Source organism: Pelodiscus sinensis, chromosome 1, assembly GCF_052426305.1.
Source record: "Pelodiscus sinensis isolate ZL-2025 chromosome 1, ASM5242630v1, whole genome shotgun sequence".
Taxonomy (NCBI): domain Eukaryota; kingdom Metazoa; phylum Chordata; order Testudines; family Trionychidae; genus Pelodiscus; species Pelodiscus sinensis.
Genome location: NC_143052.1, coordinates 194531759 through 194555716, shown reverse-complemented (window position 1 = coordinate 194555716; position 23958 = coordinate 194531759). Strand labels below are relative to the sequence as shown.

General features: G+C 46.0%; 2 protein-coding genes and 1 pseudogene across 4 annotated transcripts in view; all 3 read right to left on the bottom strand.

Annotated features, from left to right (window-relative positions):
• The window catches only part of LOC102450104 (interferon-induced GTP-binding protein Mx1-like), a 31132-nt gene extending 26860 nt beyond the window's left edge, over positions 1 to 4272 (bottom strand). The window contains exons 1-2 of the mRNA XM_089774077.1: positions 4044 to 4272; positions 550 to 687 (exon numbers count right to left, since the gene is read on the bottom strand). Of these exons, the coding sequence (XP_089630203.1) occupies positions 550 to 687; positions 4044 to 4257 (352 nt within the window). The 5' untranslated portion in view covers positions 4258 to 4272. The remainder of the gene's footprint in view (positions 1 to 549; positions 688 to 4043) is intronic.
• Positions 4273 to 4983: 711 nt separating this feature from the next.
• On the bottom strand, positions 4984 to 8573 carry LOC149525686 (uncharacterized; annotated as a pseudogene).
• Positions 8574 to 19365: 10792 nt separating this feature from the next.
• Positions 19366 to 23958, bottom strand: part of LOC102447361 (interferon-induced GTP-binding protein Mx1) — a 33231-nt gene continuing 28638 nt past the window's right edge. For all 3 annotated transcript variants that reach the window (XM_089774070.1, XM_089774073.1, XM_089774071.1), the window contains exons 13-14: positions 21160 to 21402; positions 19366 to 20499 (exon numbers count right to left, since the gene is read on the bottom strand). In XM_089774070.1, coding sequence (XP_089630196.1) covers positions 20269 to 20499; positions 21160 to 21402 — 474 coding nt within the window. In that variant the 3' untranslated portion in view covers positions 19366 to 20268. The remainder of the gene's footprint in view (positions 20500 to 21159; positions 21403 to 23958) is intronic.

Genomic DNA, 23958 nt, shown 5'->3' with positions numbered 1-23958 from the left:
TCATCCTCAGCCCAACCCCAGAGCCCACACTTTACTCAAATTATATTGGGTCACTGGCATCGACAATTTTCTTCAACTGGGTCATGAAAAAAAAAAGAAAAAGAAAACCACTGCTATAGGTAACTACGCATGCTAAGCCAGGGACAATCAAATTTAAACTTTAGAGCATAAACTGATAACCCTTAGAGGTAGGATAGACATATTATGGAAGACTGTACAATTATGTAGGGTCATGTGAATACATCATTTCTTTTTATCTTCTGCTAGAATACTTGGCATTGGTCAAAGTCAAATGCAGGACGATGACTTAGATCCATTAGAACCTGAGCTGGTCTGAAAAGTCCTGGTATAAATGACTTCTGCTGTTAAATGAAATCAGCTGAGTTGTTATTCAGCTGTGAGTGTGGCTTCCTGTGTTCCTGGCATACTGGACAGTTACGGTCAGGGGGATAATCTGGTAAATGTTATACTGCCTAACAGAAGGGAATAAGAGATGAAAAAGATGGATCTGATTAATTACATTTGAATGCAAGAAATAGCGCCGCTTACCTTTTCTTATTTCTTTTTCCACCACTGAAGGATGGTGGAGTTCTTTCTTTACATCCCAGTAACTAATTGTCCCTTTCCATTGCTGCTGAGGAGCCAGTTTTTTCAGTCTGAGCACCAAGGGGCATCTGGTAACAATACCTACAACCATTCATAAAGAGAGTTCATTCTATTAACGATCATCCTTGTTATTTTGAATAGGAACAGACAGAGCACAACACAGAATGTAGCTTTGCCTACCACCGGCTGAGAAATGCCCAAAGAAAGGTGCTACAGGACTACACATTGTTTTTTTAAACTTAAAAAACAACAAATGGTCTGGTAGCACTTTATAGACTAACAAAACATGTAGATGGTATCATGAGCTTTCGTGGGCACAGCCCACTTTTTCAAATGACCAGAGTTTTAAGTTTAGGATGTGTAGACCCAAAATAAATAGGGGAAAAGGGAATGGGGGAAAGGAAAAAAAAAAAGAAGGAGGAGGGTACAAGGAGCAGAGGGTATGAAAATATCAAAGGGAAAAACAAGTAGGCAGAGCTGGTAATCTATAAGCACGTAAAGATTGGATAGTTAAAAGAAGCCAATAAGGATCTCAGGATAGCAATTAGATAAGAAAGGTGCTAACCCAAGAAGTTTTTTTAAAGTTACAGACTAACACAGCTATCCCTTTGAGACTTTCAAAGCTTTCCAGTGTGTTCACAGAGTTTACACACTGTGGAATATCTAAGAGTCAGGAAAGGATGTTGGACATTTGAAGGACAGTGAATAAAACTATTGTCCTGTTTGTATGCAGCTCTGGGGCAGTGGCCAGATGTTAAAAATACTTTGTTTGAAAGTTTTCACATTTATTTGAGAGCTATTTCATACAGTTAACAGACTCATAGACTTTAAGGTCAGAAGGGACCATTATGATCATCTAGTCTGACCCCCTGCACAGTGCAGGCCACAGAATCTCACCCACCCCTCCCAGAATAATCCTCTCACCTATATCTCAGATATTGACGCCTTCAAATACTTTGAAGACCCCAAGATGCAGAGAATCCTCTAGCTGTGATCTGTGCCCCATTCTACAGAGGAAGGCGAAAAACCTCCAGGGCCTCTGCCAATCTACCCTGGAGGAAAATTCCTTCCCGACCCCAAATATGGCGATTAGCTAAACCCTGAGCATGTGGGCAAGACTCATTAGTCAGACACCCAGAAAGTTCTCTAGTAATTCCTATCATCCCTCCATTCACCTATTTCCCACTGATAATGAGTGGTCAATTAGTTACCATAACCCTACTACGCTGATCAGGCCTGCTGACAAAGGATGGGGGAGCAAAGGGACAGTTGCCCCAGGGCCAAGTACTGGTGCTACACTCTCACTGACTGGGAACCAGGGCCAATGGGAACTGTGGTGGCAAAAGGGCTGGACTAAGCGGTGGGCTAGCCGGGCAGCTGCCCAGGGTGCCAACCTACGGGGAGCGCCCGGCTCCTGGCGGGCTGCAGCGGCTGCCCGGGGCAGGGGCTGTGTTAACCCCTGCAGCACCGGCCAGTAGTGCCCTTCTCCCCGTGGCCACAGGGCCCTGCACGGCCAGGCACAGCCTGCCCCGGGGCTGCGCATCCCGGACATGGGTGCGCCTCGGGGGCGGCACCGCGTGCCTGGGGCCCAGGGCGCCAAAACAGCTCAGGCCATCCCTGGGCAGCAGTGCCTGCAAGTGAGAGTAGCACTACATGCAGAAACACCTCCTGTGCTTCCCCTAGGAGCTAGACCTACTGCTGGCTGCTTCCAGCCTATAACCTGGTCTGCTCTCCCAGGAGAGGCTGAGAGCCTGCTTTAGTCTCCTCACTGCACCATTGACAGGGAACTGTCAGAAGTAAGTGTGTGCCCAAACCCTGAGCACCAACCCTCAGCTCCCGCCCTGAGCCCCCCAAACACAGAGCCCCTTCCTGCCCCCCAGATCCCTCATCCCTGGCCCCATCCCAGAACCTGCACCCCCAGCTGGAGCTCATCCCCCCTCCTTGTACTCCAAACTCCTGCCTATGCCCAGAGTCCCCTTCCATGCCCTAAACCCTTCTGCCCCCAGCCTAGAACCTCCTCCTGCACCTCAAACCCCTCATCTCTAACCCCACCTCAGGGCCTGCACCTCCCACCAGAGCCCTCACCTCCCCCCCCCCACATCCCACTCCATGCCTCAATTCACAGTCCCCTCCCACACTCTGAACCCTTATCCCAAGCCCCATCCCAGAGCTTGCAGCCCCAGAGCTCTCACTCCCTCCTGCACCCCTGCAGTGAAAGTGAGTGAGGGTGGGGAGAGCAAGCCACTCAGTGAGGAGGAATGGGGCTATGAAGCAGGGGAAGAGGCAGGGTTATGGTGTTCAATTTTGTGGGATTAAAAAGTTATTTGAGCATGCCAAACCTTTCTGACAGGATATGCTGGAATTAATGTCTAAACTGAAGACACATGCATTGTGTTCCAGATATTTATGAAAAAGACTATGTCAAAGCCCAGGAAAAGATGTGTTTTTTCTAAGAACTGCCAGGGATAAAGCAGGTAAACCACAGTACTCCAGGAGCAGTCTTGCCATGTTTTTGCTTCACCTTTATGCAACTGGTTGTTAGAGTGGCTATCTACCCAATCCTCCCCCACCTAGAAACTGGTTCTGCTGATTGCTTCCAGAGTGCAGTGTGGCATCAGGACATGTAGGGATTAGCCTGTTTTAGCTCCGCAGCACTGCTGACTGGGCTATTAATGGCCCAGTACTGACCAGAGGTGTCGTGATCCTTTTTTGACTGGATGTTCTGGTAAAAAAACAGACATCTGGTCACACTATGCCCATACTGCTGCTTGTGTCATGAGATCTGCAAGTGGTCTCTTGGGCCAACACCGGGTTCTCCGGAGCAACAGTTGCTATTATTTGGTTAGAGAGCAGTCTGGAGTTAATTCCTTTCAGAGGTTTCACTGCACACAATTACCCCTGCTGAATATAAAGTAAACATTGACACTAAACAGATTATTTAATTACAACATTTGTTGTTTCAAAATGAAGTCTGACATATGAAGCTTTGTCCCAATATGGAATGAAAGAAATTTCAAAATAATGCATTTTCCCACAGAGAGGTGATGCAATGTTTTCTATATAATGGTAAGGGGGAAAATACAAAGTATTTTGGGTTCTGTCAGGGATGAATCAAAACCCCCACTTTCAGTGTCCCTGAACTGACATAGTGATAGAGATGCAGCCGTGTTAGTCTGGTCTTGCTGAAACAAAAGACAGGACTATGCAGCACTTTAAAAACTAACAAGATGGTTTATTAGGTGATGACCCACGTGGGTCTGGCCCATGAAAGCTCATCACCTAATAAACCATCTTGTTAGTCTTTAAAGTGCTACATAGTCCTGTCTTTTGTTTCACCTGATCTGACATGAATTACAGAATGTCAGCTAGAAACACACCATTGTAACTTCGGCAAGTATCAGATTTCTGAGATGAAAAGCCAAGATGGAAATTCTTACCACTGCCTCTAGGAAGAGCAACTCCGGAAAGGGCTTCTAGAACTGAACTTTTTCCAGAACTCTGGTCTCCAATCACTGCAATTGCTGGCAAGGCCAGGTCCTTTTCTACTCCGAGCGCTCTCAGGGAGTCAATGAGATCGATACAGGGACGGATCTTCTCCTCATATTGGTTGCACAAGGTGTATTCTGCTCTCTGTTTAGAATAGCCTTTCATTTAGTCTTTCATTTAATTTCACAAACTCAGCCAAAGTTAAACACATCCATGCCATAAGTCATGTGTATCATCAACAAAGTATATTGCACCCTGTGAGCTAAAAGCCTTCAGTAGTATTCTTCACAAGGTAAACACATTTCTGTAAATTCACTAGAACTTAGCTAATTTGCAGGAATGGCTGAAATAGCCATCGTAAATTACTGAATTTTATAAATTGGCAGGTAAGTGAATACACAGTAATAAAAGTAATAACACCCCATCAATGTATTTTGTTCAGTTATTGTTGGTATCTGCAGTCCTTCTTTATTAATAATGCAACATGAAGTGCTAGTACATGTATTCCAATAAATATAGTAAAGTTATGATAGTCTTAATCAGTGGTGCACAACCTTTTTTGATCTGCGACCCCTCAGTCACAGGGTCCGTCAACTGCCAGCTCCAGCTCCAGCTCCCAGCTGGCCGGATCTTAGCACCACAACCCCCTGGGAAGACATCCATGACCCCCTTATTGTGCACCACTGGTCTTAATAATAAGAAACCTCATTACATTATCCCTGTTATATCATTGCTGTGTGCTCTGAAGAAACATAGAGTTTTTATTGGAGTCAGATAATGCAGAGATAAGTGAGGTTCCACTGTAATTTCTTTATGGGCTAATAGCTGATGACTATCTTTTACATGTTTATGTTGATCCTTCCCCTACCTCCTCCTTGCCCTACCTCCATATCACTTTGAGAAAACTAGTATTTTATAGTTTGACAGATCAGGCAGCTTCCTATCTTAATCTAAAATCTGGTATCTGCATACAGAGATAAAAAGCTAAATGCTCATTTTCCACTCTGAATTAAGAACACTATTTCAGGAAATAAATATATTGAAACACAAATACAGAATAACTATATTTGGTGATGATAAGTATTGTCATATCTATCACCAGGGGGAAAATATGTTGCACCCCCCTTACTATTTAGCTGCTTTATTAATTTTAATATAAACTTTTGAAATGTCTATTCTGGTTTTCTCAGGTGTTAAACATAAGAAATATTAAATAAGAGTCTATATTTCTACCAATTCCTATTGAAAGGAGGACATGTGACACCCCGTTCCCCCAATAATTTAAATCCTACAGGATCTGTTTAAAGTTTTCTAATATTACTTATTAAAATACACATTCTAAGGGAAGGTTGGAGTTAGACTGGCCTTTCCATGTTATATGCCTACATTTTTTATACTTACAAATGACATGCAGATGCAAATCTTAGTAATTACATGACTGATCAATTACTCCCTCCATGCTGCAAATATTTACATATGTGATTTATTGGGTACTGTAGGATTCAAAGGGATTTAGACATGTGCATAAGAGTTTGCAGGACTGGTACCTAGATTTACATGCACAATCGCACAGAGACAGAATTGTTTTGATCTGTGTCTAAAGAAGGCTGACCAGATGTTCCAATTTTATAGAGGAAGTCCTGATATTTGAGGCTTTTATCTTATATATAGGTGTATTACTCCCCCCCCCCCACACACACACTTCCTGTTCTGATGTTTCACAATTGCTATCTGGTTACCCTAATCTGCAGACTGTGTATGTAGAAGTGAGCCCAGACTACTGAAAATTCAGCAGCTAAACATTAATTTCCAAGGAGGTATCAGTTTTCACTCAGGTGCCAAATATCTGACTTGCCTTATTCTGTTGCCCTTGTAAATGATAGAGCCCTTGCTGTTTCATCTTTTCTTGACGATAGTTCTCGGGCTTCATCAACTGGTCTGCTGTAGTTTGTTTCTGAATCTTCTCATTCCATTCTGGAGGTGCATTCTGCAGCCAAAAGTGTGGCACTGCAGTAGCTCCTTTTGATTCAGTTGGTAGTGGGCTCGTAAAAGCTTCCTTGGACTGTGTTGGGAGTGATCCTAGAAAAACTGGTTTAAACTGTGGTGGGAAATACCCTGGAAAAGGTGCTTGTGAGTGGGTTGGGTGTGGTCCTGTAAACGTTGCATTTGAGAACAATCCTTCCACAGCTGCATTAGTCGGTGCAGGTGGGGGCGATGTAACAAAAGGGTCTTCTGACTCTGGTGGGAGTGGAACTGCAAAATCTTCTTCTGACTGAGCTGGGAATGCTCTTGCAAAAGCAAATTTAGGCTGTGGGAGTGATTCTGATGAAGCTGCATTTAACTGTGGGGGTTGTCTTCCACCAATGAACACTTGTGATTCTCTGGCCATCAAGTGTTCTCCAGCCTCTGATGGTGCCTGCTTCTTACGAAGGGATGGTTTAAACGTTATCTGCCTGCCTCTTTGCATGACAAAGGAAGATGCTCAGCAGCTCTGGGACTTGTTCACTAAATGTCTGTCACTGAAAAGCAAATATCTGATCCAGAGCTGTTCTGTTCTGGTCTGGAAACAATACACGGACTTGAGTGGCTTCAAGGCGGCAGCAGTAATAACTATAGAGAAAGTCAAAGCAATATTGTTATTGGTTGGGACAGATTTCTGCTGGAACCAGATAGTATAGTTCTTTTCAAACCAATTGTTCTATGCTAGCTTGTTCCATTTGAGGTTCTCCTCCCTTATTTTTATTGCGTCACTGTGCTGAATTGGTCAAAAAATGACAATTACTTTTAACTAGCCAATTAGCCCGTCATAAGATGGGATTTTCAGATCTCTCCTCCACATCGGTCTTCTGTCCTGAGCCTCCAGTCTCTCTCTCTCTCTCTTTCTCCCCTTCTCCTACTGCCTCCCCCCCCTCACCTCTCCTCCACCTCCTGCTGCTCTCTCTGTCTCTCTCTTTCTCTTCTCCTCCCCCTCCTGCCTCTCACTCAGGGGACCACGGATCCCAAACGGCTGTTTGGGCTCCGCATTCCCCGTGCTGCTTGGGGAGTGCGGAGCCCAAACAGTCGCTTGTGCCACTTGCTCCCACGCAGTGGCCTGGCTAAGCGGTGCCGAAGTCAGCCGAGCGCCACGGCGAGAGGCGAAGGGAGGTGGGGAGGTGATGTTCACGGCAGGGGGCGGGGCCTGGAGTCGCTGTCACGCCCCACCCCCTTCCCTTCCTACCATGGTGCTCAGCTGGCTTCTGCGCCGCTTAAGGATCAAGAGGCCGATTGAGCCCCGCACTCCCCATGCAGCACGGGCCGCCCAGAGAGAACAGCCAGCATTTCAGCAACAGCACCGCCCAGAGGGAACAGCTAGCATTTCAGCAACAGCACCACCCAGAGGGAACAGCCAGCATTTCAGCAACAGCACCGCCCAGAGGGAACAGCCAGCATTTCAGCATTACAGACTCTCTGACATTGGGCTACTATATATATGATGGGAGATTTTGAAACATTTTCACTTTTTTTTCCAGATTTCCCTCAAAAATATCTCTTAACAATTATCAGTTCTCAAAAACCATCTTCAATCATTTTTCTTCTAATTAAAATACCGAACATTTTGACCAAATATATGAAAAATTGTTCCCCCTACATCACTATAGTTGAAAAATTATTTTTAATCAATAGGAAGTTTTGATAGAAAACACTGCACGTAGCTTTACTAGTGTGATTGACTCATGAGTGTCCTATTTAAAGGACTAGATCCTGCAAATACCCATCCACACACTTACATTTACTTGTGTGAGTTGGCAGTTTAACACTTATGTGTGTCTACAGGAATGGGGCCTAAATGGACAGCTGGCAAACAGAGGTAAGGAGCACAAACCAGCACACCATTCTCCAGACACTCTTTCTTCAGAGAGTTTTCACGAACCCGTACATTTAGAAAAATGACATTTTTGTATCTGGACAACTGTTGGCTCGCTCTTTACAAATGGGCCACCCCTTTTGCTTAAAAATGCTCTATATTATAAAAGAACAAAAAAGGGGGCTGTGGCCATTTTGCAGTATTAGATTGTGGAAAGGAGAACGGGAAGTTTTCTCTTTTTTCTATTTCTGTTTAGTTTTAATGTAGTAAAAATTCAAGTTTTGTTAGGATTACAAGATGTCTGGTTTTTGGCCAGAATGCCTGGTCAAAAAGGGATCCTGGTGGTTCCAGTCAGCACTACTGACTGGACCCGTAATAGCTCGGTCCCTGGTGCAGCAGGTTAAGGGAGGCTGCTGCCTGGCATGGTTCCACCCTTCTCCTTGAAGCAGGGGCATGTCTCTCAGACAAAGAGCTGTTGGCACCTTCATTGAATGTTAGGTTGATAATGGTGGCTGTCTTCTCACAAACCAGTTCTACAAGCCAAATACACAGAGAGGCATTGGAATTACAATTCATCCACACATTCAATTCTCACACTGATGGCCTCCTCAATCAAGATGACAGATGGCTGGGACATTATCAACTTAATGTTAAATGAAGGTGCCACTAGGTCTTTGTCTGTGGAGATTCTTGCTTTAGTATCCTTCCTCTCTAATTGCTATCCTATGCGCCTTATCTGCTTCTTTGAACTATCCAATCTTTAGGTGCTTATAGATTACCAGTTCTGCTTATTTGGCTTTCCCTTTGATATTTTCATACCCTCTGCTCCTTGTTTCCTGCCCCCTGACATTTTTTCCCTTCCCTCCTCTCTCTTCTCCCCTATGTATTTTGGGTCTGCACTCCCTTAACTCAAAACTCCAGTCATCTGAAGAAGTGGGTTGTGCCCACGAAAGCTCATGATACCATTTACATGTTTTGTTAGTCTTTAAAGTGCTACCAGACCATTTGTTGTTTTTTAAGTTTGTCATTTAAAAAAAAACTACTATAGAGCTGGCTGAGGGTTTTTCTCTCTCTAATTTTGTGAAAAAATGATGTCTTCCAAAAGTATTCCACAATTCTCTCCTTTTTTCTACTCCACTTGTTGTTATGACTGCCCTTAATAAAGTCACACACATTATTTCCCTCCAGAGTAATTTATACCCCATTCAGCAATATAATTCTGGATTATTTTTTCTTTTGCTTTTATCTCCCAATGTGTCATTAATCTAGTCCTAAATACACATTAAATTGTGCCCTTTTGAATTCATTATTAGTAATGAAAATTATGCATGAATAGGTGACCCTGTTCATTTTTCCATGGCTGTCGTGAAGCTATGGCACTAAAAGAAATAACCAATAAATAGACTTACTTTAGTCACAAAAACAAGCAGCTATTGTCACTAAATGCATGGATGATTCCAAAGGGGCCAGGGAAGTGGCCAGACTCTTTAGTAAGAAGGTGCCATTTTCACATATTGCCTTCCCCAAATATAATTTTTATTCAACTTTTGTCCATCTGAAAAGTGACAGCACCTTCTGCCTACCATATTGTTGTGATTGCCTCAGAACTATTGGCTCTAAACTCCATCCTCTGCTATCCTAAAACTCCATGCAGCCTCTCAGAGTCTGACCAAACATAGTGCTCACAACACTGAAAACAATTAAATAGTTATCCAAGCTATTAGGCTGAATTCCCATAATAAGTCCAGACTTCTTAACAAACAGACACACACACACACACACACACATACAAAATACATCACAATTCATCCTCAAAAAAAGGAAACAGTCGTATTTATTTTGTATCCTATGTCTGTGTGCTGATCATTTTACAGAGGGAAAGCCTATTCCCAAAGATACACAGAAACTTTTAGTTATTTAAAAAGAGGAGAAAGAGAAAAATTCCTACCTGCCTTACATTCAGCCCAACAGGAAACTATTATCCAATATGGAATTTCTCCATTATTTTCTTTGTCTGTAACTCCACCCACAGTACCAGACAGAAACAGAAGAAATGAAACTTACTCAGAAGTATCCTACAGGCATCAAGGTGTGTTCATTGATCTCATAGTACAATTATATTTTCTTTCACTGTTTTGTCACTGGCTCCACCCATGTTCTCTGACAATAATCAGGGGAAATGAAACTAATTTGCAAGAACATTCTTTTCATGACTGTAAATTAGTTTCACAGTGGAATGCATGTTTTTCTCTGCCATGGCTTGTCTACTACAGAGCTTTCAATGGACAAGGGATACATGTTTCCAGAATCTGTGTTCCATTTACTCTCTCAGCTGTATTCATATATAGCTAATGCAACCTCTATTGATAGAAAGTTGGACTTACTGATTTTTTAATGCAAGGGGTTCCAAATATTTACAGTAAAATGTACTGCATCTCAGCCTCACCAATCCCAAGATTTCTAAAATAATGAATCAGGACGCCACAAAATCAAAAGATTGGCTTAAAATCTTAAGATTTTTAAAAATAATACATGGATTTATTTGCCTTTGAGATCTTTTGAGCCTTTAGATTTCAAACAATACAGGCTTTTCTCTGCAACCATAAGGCCTAAAAACTAATTTTCAAATAACTCTGATTCAACAAATATCACAGAGGCTCATGATAAAAGCATAAGAGTTGGCACGACTGGTACAGTAAGGTGATGAGATGGACAACAACCCAAACCAAACTGAATCTACACACCCAACATCAATTACCATGCCCCTAACTGTTGCACATTCAAAATCAGTTTCCTCAACAATCCTACTCAGTCTCTTCGAACAAGCCTGCTCCCTCCAACCCATTGTTTCTTCATCTTCCAGATTCTTTCATCCTGATGCTTCACTGCTGTGACAATATAAACCCCTATATTCAGCTTTTTATAGGTCTATATTAAATTTTGTACAAACTATGCCAGCTGAAGTATCACTTGAAAACTCATAATTTGCTGATCATTATTGTCCTGGTAAAATAGACCTGTGGGGGCAACACTGCATAAAGTTATGTGAGTTTACTGTGTGGTATTACTCTGAAATGTCCCAAGTTTGCAAAAATAAATACAAACAAGCTCTTCAAAGCCAAAACACAAAAATGAAGCCTCAGCCAGGTGTACATAAAATCAAATAGATTATTACCTGTATATGTGACCAATCTTTGGCAGGCAAAAGGGTGTGAATGAGAAATCTACCTCTTGACAAAGAAAGAGCTGAAGGTTTCTGTCCCCAGAGACTTTCTGTCTCCTGAAACTCAGCTAGAGATAATTTTTCAAAGAAAAAGAGAACTAAAAGAAAGGAGAATCAATGCCCCACAATACTCTTCCCTTTCTCTCTGTCCATTGCATCAACAACACCTGAAAGACAAGGAAAGTAACACTGAAGTATCAGAAGCAGGGCTGGATCAATATTGTATGCACCCCTAGACACAAAATCATTAGCGCCCCTTGCATATAATTGACTTCTGCATTTTCTGTGAAAAATGAAACCTTTAACCCACTTTTAACTTTTAGGAATGCTGGCACCTCTAGGTATGTGCCTATTGTGCTTAATTAGAATTTTGACTCTGGCCTTAGGGGTCTTGGCTAAAAACAATCCAGTCAGCAAGACTGCTGAAGCACATGGTGTGAGGGAAAGAAACTCTTGGTTTGAATTCATTTAGCTTGTTAAGTTAGATATTAGTTGCATTTTACCATTATTTTTCTGTAACCAGATCTGACTTTTATGCCTCATTACTTGTAATCACTTAAAAGTCTCTTTTTATTTAGTAAACAAACCTTTTTTATTGTTTTATTTAAACGAATACATGTAGATTGATGTGTTTGGGGAAAATATTTGAAATAATCAGATTTGTGTATATTATTTTCTGTTCATGAATATTGGACTATATATCAACTTGTATTGTCCAGGTGTGGACTGGGCAGTACAAGAGTCACATTTCTGGGGAAAAGTGTGGGATGGGATTTGCTGGTGTTGCTCTGCAGTGTAATGCATGAGTGGCTGGACATAGAACTCATACATATGGTCACCATATTTTCCGAACTGCAAATGGGGGGACATGATATAAGGAGCCTATCAATCAAATGTTAGTCATGCCCCCTGACCTCATTAGCCACACCCACTGACCCTTTAGGCCCTGCCCACCTGCCACAGGAAGACCCGCCTCTGGAGTAGTACTTCCGGGGTCAAAATGGACACATGACTGGAAGTAAAAGGTCTTATGAGACCCCTCTAAGAACTCCTCTCACCATCCTCTACCAATTGGGATGTGTTTGGGCCCCAAAGGACTACCCTGAGAGCAGATTTGACCAATCAGGGGCGTTCCAGGGCTGGGTGATCAGTCCAGAAGTGGGTTGTGTGACCCTTCTAAGAAATCTTTCCACCTCCTTCTACCAATCGGGAGGGGGTTGGACCCCCGTAGGTACTGGTGTGCTGTGTGGTTGTGTGTATAGGGGCTGGGTGTGTAAGACAGTGCTGTGCTTGTGGCCAGTGTAGATGCTGGTGGCACTGTGTGGAAATGGTGAAGTATGTAGAGACAGCATGTATGGAGAGGTGGGTGTTCTAGTGCTGCTGTGTGTGGTGGTGCTGTGCCTAAGGGCATGGAGTGGGTGTGCTGGAGGAGCTGTGTGTAGTGGCAGGGTGTGTGGAAGTGGCACTATGGGCAGAATACATGTGGTAGTGTTGTGCACAGGGACAGGATGCGTGAATAGTCTTTGGTTGCACAACAGGGTATGGGGGGAACTGGGTGTGGCACTGTAGGCAGGGGCAGAGAGCATAGAGGTGGTGCTGTGCAGAGGCAAGCTGTGGTGTGATCATTGGCGTGTGCACGGGGTGTGCGCAGGCACACCCTAATGTCTGGGGCCAGCCAGCAGCTGCTGGAGGAAGAGGGGGATTTGTGATGGAGCACCACAGCCCCTCACTTTAAATTCCCCACAGCCATCTACTGGGCACTGTGGGACAGACACCGTGGAACAGGTGAGAGGGGAAACGCCGGGAACTTTAAAACCCAGCGGCCCAACACCAAAAGCAGCTGGGGCCCGATTACAGATGGCAGCCCGGGCCCTGCCCTACAGCACTGCGTGGCGCCCAGCCCTGCAGCACCATGGGGCACCCCCGCCTGTTCCTACAGCAACATGCGGCACCCCGGGGGTGCTCCCGCCCAGCCCTGCAGCACTGCACAGTGCTCTGGGGTTGCCTCTCCCCGGCCCTGCAACTTGGGCTGGCTCTGACTCCAGCCCTGCAAGCTGTAAGGAAGAAGCTGAAGGTAAGGGGGGGGGGGGCAGGATAGGAGGAAGGGGCTTTTGTGGTAGAGGAGGAAGAAAGGGGAAGGGGCTTGTACGGAGGGGGAGGGGAGAGGGGGAAGAAAGGGGAAGGCACCAAAGGGACAGGGGAGAGAAGACACAAATGCTAGGGGGAGAAGTGGAGACAATGAGGAAAAGGGCAGGAGGGGAGGTGTCAGTGGGAGGAGGGACAGGGTGATGCTGGAAGAGGAGAGGGTAAGGGCATTGGGGCTTGGAGGGGGAGGTGCTGGGAGACGGCTTGACAGAAGGGATAGGCATGAGGAAGGTGGGGTTGGAGCAAGTCATGTGAGAGGGCACAGGGGCATGAGGGGAATGGGGGCAGAGGGTGGTGAGGGGATGGGCATCAGGGAAAAAAGTTAAAGGGGGCAGGGGCGATGAGGGAAGGGGGAGGCACCAGGAGGGTGTAGGGGTAAGGGAAGGTGTAGGTGCCAGGGGATTCTGGGGATGAAGCAGAAGGGCAGACACCTGCAGGGGAGGGACCAGCACCAGAGGAGAGAGGCGAGGGAGGTGTTAGATGAGAGGATGAGGAGGGGTAGCTCACATGATCAGAGTGGGGCTACTGGAGGAGTGGGCACAGGGGGAGAGAAGGGCCGGTGAAGGGGGGCAGGTCTCAGGAAAGCTGAGGGCAGTGAGAAGGGCAGGAGTCAGGACAGCAGAAGAGGACTGGGGGGAAGCAGGCACCAGGGGAGTTGATGGAGCAAGGGGAGGAGACATGGCAGCAAAGGGGAAAGGTAGATATTTATTAGTAACTTGGGTGCCACAATGGCACATCCAAACAAGCCACATGAACTCAGTTCTGGTGCACAACACAAAATTCATTCTTCTCATGGGAGGAAACTCTTAGAGGGAACACTGCCCCCCCAGCCTCTCCACCCCCGCATTAATGTCACACACATTGGATTAATGCAATTGCAGGATAGTTGCATGGGGGGGGGGGCGGCTGGGAGGGGCAAACTAATCCCTATTGGTAGGAGGATGGTGGGAAAAGTCCTTGGGTCGGGGGTCACATAACACTTTTTACTTTTGGTCATGTGCCCATCTTGCCCGGAGAGGGTTACCTCCCAGGGCATGGCTAATGGGGAACAGAGGCATGGTTAACAGCGATGTGGCTAATGGGGAGTGGTCAAAGTACATTTAAAAAAATTCTTTGGGTGCACACCCTAATGAAATGTGCTGTGCATGCCTATGGGTGTGATACTGTGTGAAGGGGTAGGGTGTATGTAGTGGCTCTGTGCACCGGGGTAGGGGTATATGGTGGGGCAGTGTGCAGGGGCAGTAGGTGTGTGGTAGTGCTGGTGGTGCTGTGCATACAGGCAGGGAGCATCTTGGGACAGAGGCCATCATGGGGAGCTGGTGCTGGCTCCTGGCTGTGGGGGTCTCTGTGCTCTATGAGCTGGACTGGTGCCAGCAGCTTGGAGAGGAAGGCCCAGCTCACCTACCTGGCCTGGCAGCAGCTCCTGGGAGGTGGCTGTGGGCAGGAACTGAGCAATGTGGAACCCAGGTGGGGGCCAAGCTCCTGACACTCCAGAGAGCTTAGGCTGGGCAGGAGGGATACCCACCTATGTTGCCTTGTGGCAAGTTTTCCCCTCCTCCTTTTCATCACTTCTGAAGCGCTGCTGCCTATTAATCATTCAATTAAGATTGCATTGCTTAATATATACATTTTGGCTGTGATTTCAAATTGACTCAATTTACAAAGTTGAAAAGTGTTTTTCCTAAATACCAGTGCTGCACATTTCAGGCCCTAGAATGAGTTATCAAGACAGATTTATTGTCCAAATGCAGGAATGTTTATGTAGCAGACTGATTGGATGACAGCAACTGAAATGGCACATGGTAGTGAAGAAATTCAATTTTTAATCTCCTGGTCTCTCTTGTTGTGCATTAGAATCAGTAAAATTCAAAAAATATTTGAGATCCATTTACCTGAGGCCCAGTGAACTCTGACATTAATGAGAATGGAGAGCACATTGCAGATCTCGCCTTTACAGATTGTTAAGGAGAGTCTGGCAAAAGCTATTTTAAATAATTTTGCTTCATCAATCCAAATGGACAGATAGTAGCTCCTTAAGTTTACAGTGTTTGTCAAAAATTGTACAAATTTAAACTCAATTTGTTTTAAATCAAGCTGTTTTAGGTTTAGCCTGTTTGCGATTTGTTTTATGTAAGTTACTCATATTTAAATCTCATAATAGGACTGTGAATAAAACTGGTGGGTTTTGCTTGGCATCTGTAATGAACAAGCTTTTCCCCTAGCCTTGCACAAATGCAACTTTTTAGATAATTTAGTTTTACCTAAAGTGCTTATGTATCTGTTCTGAACTACCTTTAAAATGAATAGATTTCCATATAGACCTTTTCCTCCATTATAAAGAGACATTGCTGAGATAACTGACAAAGGAATGTAAGGCTTCATTTGTTTTAAGGCAGAATAACTTTAGCTTTAAACAGTTTAAAAAAAAAAAAAAAAAAAAAAAAGATCTACAGCAGTGTTTCTCAAATCTCTGCTTTCTTCCAAGGCAGGCACTGGACACTGGTACAGACCAGCATGACCCCCAGGGTGGCTTTGCCAAGCCCCCAGCTGTTCATTCTGGGCACTGCAGTTCTAGCAGGGGGCTGGGAGATCACAGGGCTCTGCGCTCATGACATTTCAATTCAGGCCATTGGAGCAGCCATGGGGGCCTTTGCTACTTATCCCAGACAGGGCTGGGACCCCCTGCTGGGCAGAGCAAAGCTTCGGAAGGCAGAAGAAGGAAGTTCTGGGATTCCCACCCCTCCCACCCAACCTCCTCCTCTCACCCAACCTCCTCCACTGCTTTCCAGCCTTGCTCCTCAGCCAGCCCCTGGCCTGGAGCCTCCCAGACTCGAAGCAAATGGTCATTGCGCTTGGTCTGTCCTGCATGAACATGCCCCAATCCCTATCTCTGCTGCAAGGCTTTGCTCCTGGTTCCCATGTGGACAGGTCCCTGCCATCTGGGGACTGTCCTGGGCGCAGGTTTCTGCCACTCCCTGAGGCAGGTTTCACACACAGCAGCATCCTGGGGATGTGGGCAGGTCAATTTGTGTCCCTTTACTGCAGGGAAACCCCCCTCCTCCCACAGTGCTTCTGGGTTGTTCACACTGAGCCTCCTTCGGAGCAGAACCCCCAAGAGCTGGGGGTTGAGTGCCCCTTCTTTGCAGGGCAGGGGCGAGCCACTCGCAGAGCTCCAGGAAGGTGTCCCTCCTCATCCTAAAGTTCTGGGTCCACTGTCGGTCGTCCCAGCGCTCCAGGACGATGCGGTCCCACCAGTCGCTGCTGGTGTCCAGACGCCAGATGCGGCGGGGCACGCCGGTGCCGGGGCGCCACCGCGGCTCCTCCATGGCCCCCAGAGCGGCCAGGCGGAGAGGCAGGGGGCTGACGTTCCCCAGGTGGTGCCAGGCAGCCTCGAGCCATTGCTGGCAGGCTTGCAGCAGCAAGTCCAGAACGTGCACCAGAAGGTGCAGGGCGAGCCGTGGCTCCATGTTGCCACCTGCGGCGGCCCCCCCGAAGGGAAGCACCGACACAGACGGGCACAGAGACCAACGCTTTGCTGTCCCTCGGCGAGGTTGGCAAGCAAGCAGGAAAAGCTGAGAACCGGCTGTCCAGGGGGGTCCCTTTAATCACGAGCCTCAGATAGCCTCAGACAGCAGCCACACAAAGCAACTGCTGACCTGATGCCCTGCCAGAACCGGTTTCAGCTGCCCTTAAATGCCTCCCTGCGTCCAATCAGTGTGGACGCGCTAGTTCGAACTAGCAAAATGCTAGTTCGAACTAGTTTTTAGTTCTAGACGCGTTAGTTCGAACTAGCTTAGTTCGAATTAACTAATTTGAACTAAGTTAGTTCGAACTAGCGCTGTAGTGTAGACGTACCCCCTGAGATAAAGAAGTGTGATGGTTGGTGGCGACTGTGCTGCAAGTTTATGAAAGCTAGGCATGATCACGGTGGGCATTTTGAAGACAGGAACCCTACTTAAGGGATGAGAAACTATTGCTGGTCTACAATACGTAGCGAAGTGCAATCGTGGATCTGTCAGTGCAAATAGTGTGCCAAAGATGTGTTTCCTCCCCCGAGCCTCTTTGACCTGTCCTAACGTGACTACCAGTGGAGATACTAGTGGTGGACTACACGCTGCTAGAGAGATCTTCAGAAGGGTATAAGGAAGTACTGGTTCTCATGAACATATTTACCTGCTTCATTGTCTCAGATTCAACTAGAAGCCAGACTGTGTGGACAATGGCTGAAGTCCTCATATACCAGTGGTTTGTGTACTATGGTTGTCTAGTGCATTTATCCTCAGATCAGGGGAGGGGTTTTGAGTCAGAGACAATGTCTGAATTGTGCAAACTGTATGGCATAGCCAACAGCCAAACACCACCCTATCACCTGCAAAGAAACACTGAGCGTGAAAGATTTAATTGGATGGAGCCTGACTTGCAAAGGACCCTCAAGCCCCAAAGGAAGTGAAGCTGGAAGGAACACCTTCATGAGCTGGTGTTGGGTTATATCAGTCTCATCCATTCATCAATGAGTTATGTTCCTTTTTATCTCATGTTTGGGAGAGAGCCCATTTGCCATTCGATATTCTGGACAGAGAGGACACTGAGGAGGATGAGGTGACCAGTTTGGTTGAATGAGTTGAAGGTCACTATGCCAGGCTGAAAAGAGCCTGTGAAGTTGCTCTCAGTACAATTAAAGATGGAGCCCAAACTAGGAAAAGGCCTTATAATCACAAGTCTAGTAGAGCTCTCGTCAGGCCAGGTAATTGTTCTAATTTGTAACCATAGACACTGGGAGCATAATAAAATAAAGGACAAGTGGGAGTTGAATCCCCACATTGTAATTGTGTACAACATTCCCAGGATGCTTGTTTACACTATCTGGCCTGAATGCTTAGTTTCTTCTAATGCAGGAAGGCTTTTGCAAAATGAAGAGTTTTTCAACATGTTCTGAACATAGACCTATTTGGGCTCATTCTGATTTCTTCAGCAGGATCTCTGTCAAGGACTTTCTACTTAAATGTCCCCAGAAGGTGCAGTTGTCTCTGTGTGTCATGCATGGAAGGGCTATCACAAGATGTCTTACATTAACATCATGCCTTAAAGAAGCATGTTGCACTTGGAATGCAATATTATAGAATGATACACCGTACTGAATAGAGACACACGTTGCTTATGGAAAAGAGTTTATTAAAATGCCCAGCCAGCTTCCAAAATATGTCAGATGTTTGTAGGATAAATTGAAGAGTGGGTGCAGCTGTGAGATACTACGTGAGACAAAACATATACGCTGTTGCTTTCAACTATTTATTTAGGAACTCGGAATAATTTTTCACTTGATGGGACTGTCCACTGAGTCCCCAGAGAAAAAAATGCACACACCATAGAAACAATAACTCACAGCTTAAATGACAGAGGACACTATGTAATATATATAGAAATTATGCTTTAAATAAGGTACCACAAGATTATCAAAGTTTAAAGCAGCATATGCTAAAAACTGTAGCAAAAACATTTGCTGTGAGCATCACAAAGAGGCAAAAGCACTAAGCACAAATCTAAAGTCCCCTATTGATAGCCCCCTTCCTTTCAGAAAGGTGGACGGGCCTGCCTCCCTGCATGATGAGGAAACTCCTCCTCCTGCTGAGGCAGAGTTTTGTATGAAGGCCCACAATGGGTGGAGGGGGGAGGAGGTGTCCATGTGGTCAGGCCTGCTGATGGGGGTGGGGTGGGTGGTGAGGCAAAGAGGGCAACTGCCCCAAGGCCTGGCAATTCAAGAGGGCTGAGGTTCCCAGCCATTGCTGTTGTGGCAGTGGTAAAGCCCAGAACCCTGGGCCTTTTAAATTGCCACCGGAGAGCACTCCAGGCAGCGCTAAAGGCTGGGGGGAGAGGAGGATGTGCCACAGTCCAGGCAACAATGAAGGTTGACTGCCCCTGGCCCCCCACTTCTGCCTGAGGCCCTGCCCCCATCCCCCGCCTTGTCCAGGGGCTCAATGAGGCGGTCGGCTCCTCTGTATGCGGTCCCAGTTCTATGTATTTGAAGATGGCTGCTAGAGGGGCTGGTAAGGGGGGCGGGGGGCATTTCTAGAATAGAGGTGGCTGACATAAAAGGAGACATGCTATCAGGGGATCATGGGAGCTGGGCAGCAATGCAGCTGCAAGATGCCCTGAAGGGATGTCTCAGATATTGTGAGATGGGAGTGTAAGATGGGTCTGGTACAGAGACGTTCTGGCAGGAAATTCAGACTTTACTTCCTTCCCCCAGTTGTATGAACTTGGTCAGGATTCCAGTGTGGCCAGTATTATAAAGAAACTATGTTTCCCCCCTGAGGAGAGAAGAATCCTCCACACACTGAAATTTGAAGGCCAACTCCTCTTCCCTATCCAGGCTATTCCCAGTTAGAGGTCACCAGGGTCAGGATTTTCAAAAACAGGAAGGCATCAAAATCCATATTCTGTCATGTAATAAGTGGCCTGATTTTCAAACGTCCTCAGTGCCCAACTGTTACTACTGAATCTTTAGGCCTAGGTTAACTAACGCACACACATAAGAGTTAAACTCATGGTCACCAACCTGTTGATTGTGATTGACTCGTCGATCACGAGGTATTCGGGGCCCTCCCAATTTCCCCTCACCCCCAAGAAGCAGACCTCGCTGAGGCTACCTCCAGCGACAGTGGAGGTAGCGCCTGCTTCCTGCGGCATGGGGGGGAGGAGGGAAATCAGGTCCGAGGCCTCGGGAAGCATGCGGGTTGCTCTTCCCCTTCCCCAAACAGCCAGCGTGTTTCCTGAAATGCTGGATGTGTTGCATGCAATTTTCTTCCCCCTGCTGCCTTCCTGTGTAGGGGGGTAGGAATCCTGGGACTGTGCCAACTCCAACTGCTCAGGAAGCGCATGGCTGACATTTAAAAAGTGATCTTGGATGTAAAAAGGTTGGAGACCATTGAGTTAAACGTAAGTGCTGATGCTTCGTGCATTTGCTTTAACCTGGAAACTTTGCTAAGCGTTGTCGAGCTTGTGTCAGTCGTTTAATTCTTTCCTTCAAAATTTTCCTTTCATTGGAAGCATCTTTCTTCTCAGAAAGAAGAATGCTGAACTGATCTTTATCTTGCAAAAGTTGCAGCATTGCATTCTGTAACTTTTCAGCATAGTCCTGGAGAACATGGGACTGAATAATCAAAGGGATTTGAGTGGAAAGACGATTGCCTGCACCCTAAGAGAAAATAAGAGAATCAATAGGATGATGTAATCAATAATTAAGGATGGATCCAGAGATGACTTGTGCCTCTGGGGGACAGAATGAGGGCAGCCAGCTACAAGCCAAGCAGCAAATTGGAAGGGGGAAGGGGAGAAAAGTGATCCCTCATGCTTTCCATCCCTCCCCTATGTCACCTCTGCATTAGGGAAACTCTGAAAATAGGAGCCTGTATTTTTACAAGTGATCATTTTAGTTAGAGGCAGTCTAGTCAATAAGCTATAGATATGAAAGTATAGTTAATTAACTCCCTTTCATTTTGAGACTATGACTTCTCAATGTTATATCACTTCTAGCAATAGGACCTACTGTTACATATGGCAGCAAGTTGTTACTCTTTAAGCTTACTGCAAATTGAGAATTGTAATGGGAACAAGTACCAAAAACCAATGACTACAACTAAGGATATTTGAATAGTTTTTTTTTGTCCATAAGTCTTCTGAGTCCAGTACTGTTAATCCTGTATTTGCCCAAAGCACTACTCTTTACTCTTAGCATTTTTTTAAAAGGAAAGGAATCACCCCTTTCCTTAAAAAATCATCTGTACATTTCCTCCCCAGAGACTGCTGTTCTACAAAGTAGGACTGATGGAGGGAAGTACAGAGACAAGAAACTCACCTTGAAATATGCATTCAAGTGATAAGTCATTTCATCAATGGAATACTGTTTTTGAGAGGCAACAGATTTAACATGAGCAACAGCAGCACCGAAAGAGAGGACTCCAGCAGTTTTTCTAACTTCCTGTAAATCCTCGCTGTAAAGTCTGTCCTGACAGTAAACGATGTGTTCCATTTTGAACTGATTAGCGATTACAATTTCAGCTTCCTCTTCTTGTTTTTGTTTTATGTCTTCAATTCTATTCTATGATTTAAAAACAGAAGCATTAATAGAGCAGACCCAATACCATCCAACAATTTATACAACTACTCATGACTCTTAAGCATTCATCTAAATGTATCTACTTCCCCAAAAGAAGCAAAGTTAGCACTGACCTCTGTCTGCAGAGGCAAACAGTCCAACTCTGACAAAGGTTATTAGACGCTCATTGAATCATCAAACAGCATTATAGCATTTTCCACTCTAGATCCAGCTAGAACCTACACTGTACTGAGATACCAAACTAAGGGTACGTCTAGACTACCGCGTTTTGTCGACGAAAGTTTTGTCGACAGATACTGTCGACAAAACTTCCGTCGACAATTTGCGTCCAGACACATGGAGTTCTGTCGACAAAGCAAGCCGCTTTGTCGACAGAACTCCGTAGTCTGGACGCAGTGTTACAGGCAATAACACCTTCTGTCGACAGAGTTCTGTCGACAGAAAGTGTTATGCCTCGTAAAATGAGGTATACCAGCGTCGACAAAACCGCGGAGTTCTGTCGACGTTATGTCGACAGAACTCCGCGGTAGTGTAGACGCTGGTATTGTTTTGTCAACAAAAGTCCACTTTTGTCGACAAAACTAGGTAGTCTAGACACACCCTTTCTCAATACAGCTTTCCTCTGTGCAGACATCAAAGCCACCCAGAACAACAAACCCCAGCGATTTCACTGGCAGGCTACACAAAGCTGTAGTCAGCTTGCCTGGAATGCAGAGGGGCAATAAATGAATCTGAACCTCCCAAAGTCATTCCTAGGTTAAGCTCATTCTACACCAAACACTCCATAACAGAAAGATTCCCACTTTTGAAGTCGGCTGCAAAGAATGGAGCTTGACCAGCGTCCCAGCTGAACCTCTCAGACCATACTGAGAATGTAGCTGGAGAGAGCTGAGCTGACTAAGAAGCAACTGCACCCTCCACCCAAGTCTTTGTGACACCTTCAGAGTTCAGAACGAAATCCGTGACTAAATGATCCATCAGATTATTGACCAAATGAACCAAATTAGTAATAATCAAACAATTTGGCATTAAACTAAAGTCAAGATCTCTGCTAATTGTGCTCTGTGCACCCGAGGCAAGGCCTCAGAGGACAGAATGACTGACAGCCTACAAGTGGGGTTTGTCCCACCAAGGCTCCCTTTAATAGGAATCAGGGAACTAAAGTCCCACAAACTATTCATTGTATGAGACTTCATGAGTTTGAGATTCTGGTCTCAGCATAATTCCAGAGTAACTCTATGGAGGCCAGTGAAGTTACACATGTGTAAAACCAGTTAAGTGAAATCAGAATCAGGCCCCATGTCCTCACATTTATGGCATTATTGTTCAATGCCTTCACTTTTATAGATCTGTCGCTTCACTGTGTAACTTTATGTTGTACACCATTCACTGAATAAAATATTTCACCAACCAGTGGGAAGTTATACAGCTAGATAATAGAGGGACCAAGAATAAAAACAGCCTTAAAATCATGCCATTAATGATGATTAGGTACAAGATATCACATATCCGGGGCTCTCAAGCTTTCCAGATTATGGTACCCGTGAGTCTGATTTGACTTGTGTACACCCAGTTTTAATCTAAATTAAAAACTACTTACAGTAAAGTCTCAATTATCCAACCTAAACGGGACCGCAGGATGGTCAGATAACCAGAAATGTCGAATAATATGGACGGCACTGGCTCATGGCGGGGCAGAGGCCTGGTGCGCTCTGGCCGAGGGACAGGAGTGAAGCAGCAATAGCAGCAGTGGCAGTGGCTGGAGGGGGAGGCCTCCCAGCCAGGATCTGCTCTTTGTCTTGGCAGCAGTTGGCGCACGCGCAGCCCCCTCTCTGGTGGATTCCGGATGCTGCATCCTTGTGAGGGGCCGCGTCCTCCCCCTTCCTCGGGCCAACTGGATGTGCCCAAGGCCCCAGCGCTCCTGCCTTTCCGCAGCCCGGTAGCAGCAGTGGCCCCTCCTCTCGCCACACACACCCCTTCCCTTCCCTTCCTGCCTCGGCCTGGAGAAGCGGGCCCCTGGACTCCCCCCTTGCTCTGGCCAGGAGCCAGGCTCACTCTGCAGGGGGGCGTCTCCCTCTCTTCCCCCCGCCCAGCCCGCAAAGTTTTGGGAGGGGGAAGCAGGTCCAGGCCTGCTCCCAAAAGCAGAGCCACTAACACAGCAGGACGGCCAGGATCGGACCCCGAGTGGGGCACGGGCCCAGCACACCTGAGCACCAGGCGAGCCCGCAGCACAGGCGTGAGCTGCCCCAGGCGTGGGGGGTTGGGTAAGGTTACTGAGCCCACGCTGCATGTGCCAGGCTGAGAGGAGCCCCCATAGACCTGCCAACAGAGCTCCTGCCCAGTCCTGGAAAAAGGGAAAGCAAGGCCATTGTGGTGTGAATCATCCCTGGAGCCCCTTGCCGTCACATGATGGGCGGCACTGTCGGATAAAATGGAATGTTGGATAAGTGAAGGTCGGAAAATCGAGACTCTACTGTACTTAAAAATATCAGACATAAAAATGCAAGTATCACAGCACACTAGTACTGAAAAATTGCT